Source organism: Miscanthus floridulus, chromosome 6, assembly GCF_019320115.1.
Source record: "Miscanthus floridulus cultivar M001 chromosome 6, ASM1932011v1, whole genome shotgun sequence".
In the NCBI taxonomy this organism is placed as follows: Eukaryota; Viridiplantae; Streptophyta; class Magnoliopsida; order Poales; family Poaceae; genus Miscanthus; species Miscanthus floridulus.
The window spans coordinates 138098292-138111270 of record NC_089585.1 but is presented as its reverse complement, the minus strand read 5'-3'; the positions used below and the strand labels follow the sequence as shown (position 1 = coordinate 138111270).

The 12979-nt window shown below is 50.4% G+C and overlaps 1 protein-coding gene and 1 pseudogene across 1 annotated transcript; both read right to left on the bottom strand.

Moving 5' to 3' along the window:
• Positions 1-494: 494 nt before the first annotated feature.
• Positions 495-2783, bottom strand: LOC136461332 (cytochrome P450 89A2-like; annotated as a pseudogene).
• Positions 2727-3518, bottom strand: LOC136459831 (flowering-promoting factor 1-like protein 2). Its single transcript, XM_066459663.1, has one exon. The coding sequence runs from the start codon at positions 3334-3336 to the stop codon at positions 2992-2994; it is 345 nt and encodes a 114-aa protein (XP_066315760.1). The 5' UTR covers positions 3337-3518; the 3' UTR covers positions 2727-2991.
• Between the last annotated feature and the right edge of the window lie 9461 nt (positions 3519-12979).

Genomic DNA, 12979 nt, shown 5'->3' with positions numbered 1-12979 from the left:
TCTCACATAGAGACATACATGGATCAACATCAATATAGTCAAGCTAATTCACGATTCCTTATTCCCTTCTCATTTTGGCTTGACATTCCAATTGATCTTTCATATATTCATCCATGTAAGCAAACCAATGTAGGGACCGACTTATATCCACTATACATTGTCATTTACCAAGTATGTTTTCTTTCACATGATGCTATGATATCCCACAACATAGAAGCCATTTCGTTGATTCTATTTGCATTGTTTTCTTTTGCTTGAACTAGACTGCTTCCATAAACTTCCAATACAACAATACACAGTTTGGCATTCACTTTAACATAATGTGGCATATCATCAAGTTTGCCTACTAGTTGAACCTTATATATACTTGTTAATACACAACCCATAAGTATATGCAATAGACTCAATTTCCTGTTCAACACTTAGCAAACTTATTAGACCTTTAATTGTGTTGTCATTCAATTTACCAAAACCCACTAGAGGGCTAGATGCACTTACAAGCAGAAGCCACCCAATGCACGGGGACGACACAGCACCATGACGGCCCTGGGACCGCCAAGAGGAGTGGAGGCCAGCGCGAAGTTGACGGGCGCGCCGGCGGGCACGCGGTACCCGTCCAGCGTCGTGTCCTCATGCACGGCGTGCGGGAGCACGTAGTGGCCCCGCGGGTGGCGCCGGCGTGCCACCAGCACCACGGCCTTGTGGTACGGCATCGCCTGCAGGTCCTCCTCGCGCACCTCGCCATCGGCGCCGCCGACGATGCTGGACACCTTGTCCCGAAGCCTGTCCTGCATCACCGGGTTCTTGACCAGGTTCGCCAGAATCCATTGCAGCGCGGTGGCCATGGTGTCGGTGCCGGCGCTGAGGAACTTGGAGCAGAGGCTCACGATCTCGCCGTCCGTCAGCGGCCTCCCGCCGTCCTTGGGGATGGTCAGCTTCACCATGGAGTCGACGTAGCAGTCCCCGTCGGTGCCGGCCTCCCGCCTGGCTCGTCCCCAAGGTGGTCGCTGCCGAAGCACATGTAGATGAGGAGGCAGAACATGGCGTACTGGAACGGCTCCATGACGGCAACGAGGGTCTCCCCGTGGCGGCCGTCGGCGCGGACGCGGGCGGCGAGGACGCCGAGCACCCAGCGGCACGCGGGGGAGAAGGCCCGGAGCCGCGCCGGGTTGAGCACCCCGGAGGCGAGGGTCCATCGCAGCGCGCGCCACGCGGCGCCATAGGGGGAGGAGCTGACGTTGCGGTCGCCGCTGGTGAGCACGGAGCTGGAGTCCGTGGAAGGCGGGCGCGAGGCGAACGCGGTGCCGCGCTGCATGAGCGGGCGGTGCGCCGCGGCGCGGTCGGCCACGAAGATGCCCGGGCGCGCCCGCCCTAGCGGCGCGAAGGTGAAGACCTTGCCGTGGTCCCGCGCGATGCGACGGAGGACGGGCTCGATGTCGAAGTCGCGGCGCGCGAGGAAGAGCAGCGGCGTCGGGCCCGGGGGCAGGGGCGGGAGCGCGGAGGAGTCGGCATGGCGGGCCTCGCTGCCTGGGGCGCGGGCACGTAGCAGGAGCGAACAGAGGAGGGGTTGAGTCGATGACGCATGGGCCCCACATGTCAGGTTGCGTGTCAAAACCGCTCAACGTTGGTCAAAACAGCCTCGTCCGCACACAGGTGCTAAAAGTGAACGGTTTTAACAGTTGGGGTATCACCACCAGACGGTTTTGTAGTTGAGGGTTAAAATTAGACCAACATAATAGTTAAGGGACCAAATTGGACTTAATCCAATCTCTAAACTACCGGACGGTCGAGCAGAGGTAGCTGCCGGGGTAGGAGTAGGACGCGCAGAAATTATTGTGTGCAAGAATGATGCCAGCCAGAGCGGTTGTGTCGTGGCCGGGCCATTGGTGGATGAGCGAGCGAGTGCAAGCAGAGGCGGAGGCGAACGTACCCAACCCAGCGACAGCAAGTCAGCAACATATATTCTCTCACTCACGATCACGTCCCCACGGGCCTAGCTCTAGCTGTATCCTGTCCCTGACTCCCTGTGCACACCATGACTGAGTGGTCGCTATTGATCAGTAAACAGAGACGGAGTATCTCAGCTACAGTGACCGGCTTTGCATTGGTTGGTCCTCTCCTCCAGCAGTCTCCATCCATCGACGGCGCGGTGGTGGCATATATAGCCAGAAATTCTTACTAGCCCAAGCGATTCGGTCTCGTTGTATGAAAATATCTATCCAAAAAAATATGATGTTTCTGTTTGATATGTAAAAGAAAATTTTTCTTTATACTTCGTCGCTGACGACGACGAGTTGGGTGGACGCCAGGGGTGGCTCTGCCACTGATCGACGGCATGGCCATGGCTGGCCGCCGCAGCCAGAAGAGGATCGGTTACTAGCAAAGAGTTCTGTACTCGCTCTGCACTTGATTACTATTCAAGTGGTAGCTGGCTCTGCACTTGATTATTTCAAGTGTTAGCTGGCTAGTGATCAGGCTTCTAACACTTGGTTTTGGATCAGTACGTCATCACCTAATTAATTTTAGAGTCTGTTTCTGTAATCCGATTCATCGATCCTAAAACTCTGCAATAGAAACTAACCGATTAATTGGTTCTTGGATCACAGCTCATGAGATCGACTGAGAATACAAGCAGATCGACCCAGCAACATGTGAAAACATGCATAAGGCCACAAGCATGCAAACTCATCACTCATCAGTACATCAGCTATTTGGGACCCAAGGGCAACCAAATCGAGCATTACACAGCACGCGAATGCACAGCACGCGAACGCCACGTACATTACACAAACCGATCGATGGATGAGCAAGTAGATAGATGCAACAAATTAGGGTACAAACAAAGGCTAGCTAGCTAGCTATAGGTAGACGATGAACTACTGCAGTGATGCAGCAGGCAGGAATTAATAAAGAAGAAGGAGATGATGGAGCGATCGATCGAGAGATCGAGGAGAGGTAGCAGCAGCCAGTACGACTAGGCAGCCTAGCTATCTAGGCGTCGATGACGCGGAAGGCGTCGCGGTTCTTGATGACGATGTCGTACATGTGGACGGAGCCGAAGTGGGCAAAGTCCTTGGGCAGCGAGATGAGGTCCACGGAGGTCCGCTTGTGGTACTGCAGCAGGCCGCCGCCGCCGCCGCCGTTGTCGTCGGCGTAGTAGCGCTCCCAGCCGAGCGCCGCCAGCTTGCGCTCCAGCGAGGCGTAGGACGTGACCACCTCCCCGGACGGCGTGTGCAGCAACGCCTTGCGCTTGCCCGACGCCGCCGCCGCGTTCCCCGACGTCGGGTTCTCCACCAGCCGCACCACGCCGTTCCGGAACAGCCACACGCCCGACATGCCCGCCTGCTTCTTAATTAGCTAGCTTCTTGCTGCTATGGTGGTGGGTGGGTGGCTGCCGCGCGCCGCTTGTTTTGCTTTGCTTTTCCTCCCTCCCTCTCAGATGTCCGATCCCTGCGGATGGAGTCGATCGGAGTCTTTTTTATTTGTATAGTAGCTAGCTAGGTTGGTTGGGGACGACGAGTCCGGTCCGGATGTGCGGGAGAGGGTGGTGGGCGAGGGGGCTATAAATAGCCGTCCGGCGCGGGCCGCCGGGCCGGGGCGCGCGTTGGCGCAGCCGCGTGTGTGACGATATACACCGACCTCAGCCTGGCATTCGGTTAACCGAAACCGATCGGTTCGGTTCTTCGGTTTTATAGTAAATTCGGTTACCTAGAAACTGCTAACCGATCGGTTCTTTTGAAAAGTGAGAACGGAGCAATTCGGTTTCGGTTCGGTTTCGGTTATCACCGAACTAACCGATTCTAAATTGAACATCCAGAAAATACATAGATCGATGACCAAATTCAAAAAAAAAATAGAAGATGTAGATCCATTCGCCTCCGTCGTGCACACAGGTGTCGTCGCCCGGGGGAGAAGGAAGCAGCGGGCACGCGCCGCCGCGTCGATCGCCGGGGTAGGGAAGGAGGCAGGGCCGGCTCGCTACGCGGGCTATCAGGGTGGGGAAGGAGTAGGAGCGCCGCGGGTCGGGCCAAGGAGCAGGAGCGCCGCCCTGCAGTTCGCCTCGCCCTGCTTGCTGCGGCGCGGGGTGGGGAAGCAGGGGCCATGCGCCGGTCGCCGGGGGGAGAAGGAAGCAGTGGCCAGCGGGCACGCGCCGCCGCGTCGGTCGCCGGGGTAGGGAAGGAGGCAGGGCCGGCCCGCTGCGCCGGCTATCGGGGTGGGGAAGGAGGAGGAGCGCCGCGGGTCGGGCCAAGGAACAGGAGCGCCGCCCCGCAGTTCGCCTCGCCCTGCTTGCTGCGGCGCGGGGTGGGGAAGCAGGGGCCATGCGCCGGTCGCCAGGGGGAGAAGGAAGCACGGACCAGAAGCCGAGGGGAGGGGACGCGCGCCGCGGGGTAGCGAGGAGCCGAGGAGGGGAGTGGGGAGCGGCAGCGGCGGGATTGGGAGTGGGGACTGGAGAGTGACTGAGGACTTGAGGAGAGTGAGTGAGTGACCGCTGAGGACTTAGGGTTTACCTTGGGCTGGGCTGTATTCTATGGGCCACAGCCATCAACGAGCGCAGATGCAGAGCTCAGCTTCAATTCGGTTATTTCAGGTCATTTCGGTTAACCGAGTCCTGGAACCGAATTAACCGTAATAATTTCAGTTCCTGGGAATCTGGAACTGAACTTGGAACCGAAAATTTCGATTCCGGTTAGTTCGGTTTCGGTTCCGGTTAGTTCGGTTCGGTTCTCGGTTTTCGGTTTTTTTTGCTCAGATTGACACCGACCGATGGAATGCGCGCGTCGGCGTGTCTCTGTTGCTGTGGACGGAGAGGGATTGCTGGGGACGGGATGATGGTTCTCTTCAGCTGGCTGAAAAAACAGTTGACGTTGATGTTGATGCTAATACAGATTTATTGTGAGAAAAAAATACTATTATTTCACTAAAACGATAGGGCTGATAAGTTCTAGCGAACAGGACCGATGTGTTGTGAGCGCCAGCCGTACTTGCACGCTACATGCTGCGCGTCGTCGTCCAGCCTTGCCGGGGCCCGGCAATCGAGAATGGACGGCCTGCGAGGCTTTGAGATCGAGCTCTCGGTGTTGCCATCCGATCGAATGGAACAAGCAAGCACAGAATAATCATCCATGTCAATGCATAGCTGCGGCTACTATGGCCATGGTTAATATGGATCGGAATGTCCCGTCCGACCCGCCCCTACATAGACATGCATCATGATATCTAGCGGCCACCGAGCACTACTACGTTACTGGCTCAGCTGGGGTCGTACACGCTCCCTCGCGGTAGGCCGATCGATTAAGAGTCGAAGGAGGGATGATGGATGGATGATGCCATGCATGCACGGTGCAGGGAAAACAGTGGTATCCATGGAATCCAATCCCCCACCACCCCCATCCCCAGAACCTAGCTAGAGAAGATAGGCTAGGAAATGCATATGGAAGCATCGATTCGCCGCCGGTGCGTCACGGGTGACAGACTCGATTTTTTAACACTTTTTTTAAACTATTTTTAAAACAGACATTGCTTTTTTCCTTTTCAAAACTAACACTTTTGGACATGGCAAGTGACATGGCGCGGCCAAACCACTCTACCGCGCCATGCTTGGCGGCGCGGCTAGGTTGACACCGTGGCAGTGATCGGTGACGTGGCCCAGCTCTGCCGCGCCACAGATCACGACGCGGCACCGACGCGCCATCGCGCACGGCACGGTAGGCCCTAGTAAAGGCCCGTGACGCGCCTCTCTCTCCATTCCTTTCTTTCCCTTTCATGCACCCGCCGCCGCCAGACGCCCGCGCCTGCCACCGGCAGCCGCTGGTCGCACCCTCCCTTGTCGGCCCCTTCCATATCTTCCCCGAAGCTCCTCATCGGCCTTGTCAAGGTAATGAAGCTCCTCCTCGACCTCAACGGTAGATCGAAGGACTTGAATGAGTAGTTAGGGTATGAAGGAAAAATATGAGTTCGTTAGAACGTTGGATTGAAGGATTAGGATTGCCAATGTTAAAGTTAATTGGTCAGTTAGAATTATGATTACCATGTATTCTAAGGTCAATTTTTATAAGAGTTTTGCTTGTTTGAATTTGCATCTCAACTTTTATATATGAATAAATATATGGACACACGGTTGATGTATCAAATTTTACTTTTTACTGACCAAAGTATAGTTTTCATATAGTTTTCATGTTTGCATCTAAGATAGAGTTTGCACCAAAGTGTAGGTTATATTTTATTTGTTGTAATGCAAATGGTTTTTATTGAAATTAATTTGTGATGTTTTGATTTTTGTTTGTTAAATTACAACCGTTTTGTTAGATGCAAGAAACGTATCGGGAGAAGTTTTGGGGAAAACGGGGTCGTCCTTGAAAATTATACCCCGACGTGTCTAGCAAAGATGCCCCGTCCCTCCTGACCTCCCTGTCCCTAACTGTGACTGTGGTTTCCTGGGCGACGTGTTTCAATCGAGACATCCAGACACAGCGGCGCGTTGCTTCTACACATGCAGTCGTTTTAATGTAAGTAATTATTTCCACTATCTTTTTTTCTTCATTTGTGTAAGTATGCTATTAATATTTTGTTGGAATCTTGTTGTGTAGGCCCATGAGAGGTGCTTTTTCTTTCAGTGGATCGACGGTGCAGACAAGTTTGACCCTAGGTACCTCCTTTTCGACGATTGATGTAGAGGGAGACATCCACGTGAGCACTTCCAGCGGTGGGTTCCACCCCCAGCCCCCCGCCAATGACGGCTAAGGAGAAGCACCTAGCCGTAGTTAGACGACTCGAGGAACCTCCTCTGTGCGAATGCGGAGATCAAGCTATGATAAATCCTGAGAATATGTTGAAGTTTATGTGTCCGAACAAACACGAAGTAAGTGGAAAGTGTACCTGTTTAAATGTTTATTTCTATATGTGTGCGTGTACTAATGTATCCTCTTGTAGCGTTATGGATTTGTGAAGTGTCATTTCAATGAGTGGCTCTACGGTCATAAGAATCAATGGCCGGAGCCACCAAAGGCAAAGGAAAAGAAGAAAGAAAGATTAATTTACAAAGCACCTCCAGTCAAGTGCGAATGTGGTGTTAAATCCAACTACGGTCTAGCCCCTTCGGAGCATGGAATAGGCCATTATTACGGCCATATGGTTGACTATGATGAGGTTAGTTATTTTTGTGGTAAACATGAAATCATATTTTGTTTCTTTTGCTAAGACATATATGATATAATTTTTCGTTTGAACAGAGCACTAGAAAATGCAGGTGAGAATGTTATGATGGTCAAGCTAAGTTCTTGGATGAACTGAAAGGGAGACTAGTAATTGCACGGAAGAGGGGATATGGACCTGACTACATCAACCTATTCGTTAAACATCACAAAAATAAGATGTGTGAGTTTGCTAGACAGCGTTGTATTCGTAACCCGATCGATGTTAGGCTTGACTAATAGGGATTGGAGAGACGGAGGGCGTTAGAGGAGGAGAGGACAAGGAATGAGGCAAGGGAGGAGACAAGAGTACAGATGCAGATCTTGAATGACCATGTTGTTGCATTATGTGCCAGTGAGTGCTTGAAAGCCTTTTTATTTTCGTTGCCTGATTTTAAATTTAATATAATCGCATTGCTAACTGGTTGCATTTTATATATGAAGGGATTGGATGCAGCGAGGACCATACCGCAGAGGTGGCCCGTGCAAGATATGAGGAAAAGAAGTTAGATGAGCACAGAACGCGAGCTGGTCACACCGTCCAATCTCCGATTGTGTTGGCCGATGATGGGGACGAGGATGAGGACGACACTGCCCAGCTGAGCGATCTCATCGCTCTTGCTGAGGCGGGCTTGTAGGAGGAGGAGGCTAAGGACGACACTGGTAGACTGAGCGAGCTCATCGCTCTAGCAGAGGTGGGCTTGCAGGCGGAGGAGGATAATGACGCGTTCTTCACTCAGGCCGTAGAGGCCACAGATGAAGCGGAGGCCTTTTACTATAGGCAATAGATAGATCAATGCAATGCAGGTGAGCCTAGCCACATGAGCTAGACAGAGGAGGACATGTTCTTGACTCAGGCCGCAGAGGCCGTAGGTGAAGCGGAGGTAGCTTACTACAGGCGACAGGCAGATCGGGGCAATGCAGGTGAGCCTAGCCACAGCAACGAGGTTGTGGGAGAGGACTGATACTCGGATGACGAGTTGCTTACTCAGTATGTTTCAGACTGAGGATTGGTACAGGTGTGCTAGTTCAATGTTTTAGATTTGGTATTTGTATTATAGTAGAACTTTCTCGGTGCTGCATTGTGTTTCATTTGAACTATTTATGTATTGTACCCATGTAACAAACACTGTTTAATTTTTGTAATGGACATTGTGTTATCTCATAAAACTTTACCCACGAGACATGGCATGCATATTCCTTTTAGTTTGGTGCCCCCAGATATGGCGCGGCGGTCAAAGCGGTAGCAAATGAAATAAGGCACTTATGTTATATTATCAAATGAGCCAAGTTATTGTGTCGTGTCGGTTTAACGAATAGGTCAACAGAAAGGTTAAGTGCACGAGACAATACTAACTTATACACGTCCCATGTTCATCGCAAGTTCGACAATACTTCTGTTTGGTATAAGTTCAGCAAGTCATAACTATGACACAAGTTCATCAATACATAAGTTCGACATTACTCGACATGTCATCCTAAAGAACTCCTACGACCTAGGAGTATATGGGTACCGCCGACGTCGCTGCCTCTTCGGACGTGAAGGCAGCACGTTAGGGGTGAATCCAACATCGGTATGGTCTTGCTGGCGGTACACCCGATGGTACTGCTGAGTGTAACTAGGACCCTGCAATTACAATATAGGCATCGTTACTTACAATGTTCAAGTAATTATGACGTATATGGAGAATGGTTGTTTCAAGTACCTATTCGTCGAACTGTGTAGGAAATGGTGCATCACCCAGCTGAGACATCCCAATCTCAACGTAGTCCTCCTCCTCATCCTTGTCCTCATCCTCCTCAACGTCATGCTCCGCAGGACCCTTGCCTGCATTGCCGGGAGTACGAACATAAGAGGTCCCACCAGCCGTCGTGTCGGAGGAACCTGCTCGTGTCGGCATAGACGTAAGTTAGTGGTTGTATGTATGCACATGACTGCTAAATTATTATGTTTTAGTTGTCGCACCCGTGCAACTTTCTATTGGTTGTGTACAGCGGTGGTGGGCATGGCTGCTCCACCAAGTCCATCCAGTGATCGTTATCAAGGATCCCAGTCACTGGAAGACCCCCAACCATAGACACAGAATCATCTTCACGTTCTGCATTGTGATAGTCATATCGCTGCACAGAAGGTGGAAGGTGTGGGTCTCTGGCCTTCACCTATTAGTTTTTAATTCAATACAAGAAGTTTTTTAATTCAAACAATGAGATAAATCAATGATTTGTACTGTCGCAAATGTGTATCAAATCATACCTATCAACGGTAGCAGTGAGAAGTGTAGGGTCGAGGATCGATAGCCCAGTGTTAAAGACCCAGACGATCTCAAGGAAGCCGACACGCTGTATGTACGGCCGGTATCGCTCATCCTAGCAGTGCGGCTGGTGCGTGCGTAGTCTAAGAGGTACCAAGTCCTCCTGAAGCTCCGACAGGCGCTTGGCTCGGTGGTCCTTGTCGTAGTGCACCTCAAGAATGGGGTACTGCGGATGATGATCCCCCATCTTGGTTCAAATTAAAAATAGATATGTTAGAACAAACATTAAGAGTACTATAATATGATGGAACATTAGTGCATAAAAACAAAGTAAATGTAAATGGAATAAACTATTATGCAAAATTAGAGAATAAACATAGCTCCAAGGTTCCAATGTACTAACTTAGTAGTTTTAAATAGCATAGCAAACAATTAACATTAATATAATAAAATGTATGCTATATGCACCTGTTGCCCTTGTCTTCTATGCTTGCTAGCCTTGTGACCAGGTTCTTTGCAAACGGAGCAAAGATTCCTGTCATGGGTCTCATTGAAGTCTCCCCCTCCGTACATGTCTTCGCCGTACCCTCTCATAGCGTCCATGTCCCCCTTGAGTCGCTTCTTCTTCCTCCTACCCTTGCCTATCTTTATTAGATCCGGATGCGGCACGTAGTCATAACCATGATAAGGTGGTCGCTGTGTCGGGTTAAGATATGGCTAGAAGCTCCTCTCCTAAATACTAACGGTGTTCGAACAGAGAAACAAGGGTGACATATATGGCAGATCCTCATAGTTATACCCGTGAACCCTGCAGGCCGTGATCATATGAGAGCTAGGGGCATGCATGATCTGAGGGACGTTGCAACTGCACTCTAATTTTTCAAGATCAACTCGCTAGTTTTGTCCACCATAACGTTCGCTGCCCAAGCTTGTGCCACCCTTGCCCCGTACACTAAAGATATGGCGGCGAGGGTCCATACGGCTTGCGGTGTGCTGCTTGGCCAATTCCTCGGCCTCCTTCAAATATTCTGCTCCGGCCTTTCCAAAACACCCCTGCTCAGCTATATTTCTCTACGCAAGTTCCCACCTCTTGACAAAATATTCGTTACACTTATGAAAGGAGAACTCAACAATTCTAGACACAGGCAACGATCGAACTCCGGTGAATACACGGTTGAAAGACTCCGAGGAGTCAGTGGTCATGATGCTATACCTGAAATCCCCCTCGTCATATGCTAACGCCCACTTAGCATTCTGTTCCATCTACGCCTCTAACCAGGACTTTCCCGCTTCATTTAGCATATTGTCTAGTTCTCTCTTTGTCTCCTTGAACTGGTGCTTTGTACGTACACAACATAGAGCCTTTACCTTGTCACATACCTCCTTCTTCCTCTGACGTCGCCAGAAATTAGCGGCAAAGTGTCTCATGCACCATCTGTGCACTAGAGGTGGGAACCCATCTATATGCTCAGCTACAGCATTAAGAAGCCCTGGGTGACAGTCCGAGATCAAACATATAGTACGAGATGGGCCAAGCACTTGTACATGTAGGAGCCGCATGAACCATGACCACGATTCATTGTTCTCTCCCTCTGCCAAAGCAAAAGCCATGGGTACTATCTGGTCCTGAGGATCAACAACAACAGCCATCATCAACGTGCCCCTATACTTTCCTATCAGGAAAGTGCTATCAACAAGTACGACTGACCGATAAAACTAAAATGCATGTTCTGTTTACACGAACGACCAAAACACACGATAGAGAACATGCCTCAACGGGTCCCGAAAATACATCCCTTTGGTGTCCACAAACCATTTCAAGCCAGGGTTGTAGTAATGCATTGCACATAAGATGCGGGGCACCCTATTGTATGCTTCCTCTCAACTACCCCAGCGAATCGTCATGGCAATTTGCTTAGCACGCCAAGCCTTTCGTACTTCACATCATACTTAACGAATCCAGATATGGACTGTTGTAACGAAGACACCAAAATATTGTTATTGTCATCAACGAGCCCCAATATACGATGGGTAAGGTAACGTGCAGTGAGCTGCTGATGATTTTCCTTCCCCCTATTTGTTAGACAAGTGTGGGGTTCGACCACTTTACTTATCCTCCACTTGCCATCACTATGTCTCTTTCGTGCATTTAACCTCCACATACAACCGTTTTTGCATATCACGTGGTACCTCAACTCCTGGTCCGAATGAGTGACGTTGTACGGCCTATGGTGATACGCAGCATAGTCCTGAAGGAAGAGCTTCATCTCTAACATTGTATTGAATATCATCCCCTTACTAAGGATTTCTTTCTCAAGGTCATACAATGATTTCCTATACATCTGAAGATCAGTGTCACAAATTGCCATATCCGTCATGCTGATATCCCTATAGTTTAGAACGCCCCTGAAAGGTACGTTCATCGACCTTAGTTGCTCAAGCTCAGTCGTTGTGTAAGGTGATGGTGGAACATACTGTTGCTCTTCGTAAATTCTGCCCCATGAATCATAGGGGGTATCATCTGCTGGCAAATCTGTGACCAGTCTACCCTAAGCCTGGATAGCATGCAAAACCTCAGTTGCTACTGGTAATGGCATGGCATCAACCGGTATGGGTATAACATGTCTACCTCCCTGGTCATCATCTGAATCGTCCGAATCACTGCTAACTATATCACTGATCATGTCCTCCTCCTGCTCCTCTTTTTCCAGTTCGAACTCGTTCACATCGAAGTCATTACTTATACAACCTACTTGACTTGAATGAACTGCTCCTGCGTCAACTGACCATCCAAATCCATGTTACCCTGAGTTGCTTCCCCTTCGACCCCCAATTCTTGCTCGTTGCCTCCAACACCGTCAATGGACGGCCCGTCGTAGGACACCCTGCATCCTGTACCCATTCTCCACCACCACCTTAGCCATAGGCACATTAGAACCTTGGAGCACCCTATTGTAGCGGAACACCTATACAAGACTAACTACAACAACTAATTATACTAAATACAATAACTAACTAGACTCACTAACTGTACTAACTAAACTAACTAACTTTACTAACTATACTAACTTACTATACTGCCTATACTAATTAAACTAACTAATTTTACTAAGTATACTTTACTAACTATACTAACTTTACTTATTGTACTAACTTACTATACTAACTATACTAACTAATCATTCAAACTAATTTTGCATCTTAACCCTAAGTAACAATCATTTTGACTCAATCAATAAATACACAGGGGGAGTACCTCGCGGCAGCAGCGTGCTCTCGCCCTCGCGGCGGCGGCGCTCGTCCTCGCGGCAGCAGCATACGCTCGTCCTTGTGGCGGCAGTGCTCGTCCTACCGGGAGCAGCGTGCTCTCGTCCTCGCGGCGGCGGTGCTCGTCCTCGTGGCAGCAGCGTGCGCTCGTTCTCGCGGGGGCGGCGCGCTAGACCGGGCCGAGAGGCGGGTGCTGCGGGGGGGGGGGGGGGGCGAGTGCTGGCCTCGGCGGCGGCGGCGGGTGGACACGAGATAGATGGAGGGGCGCGC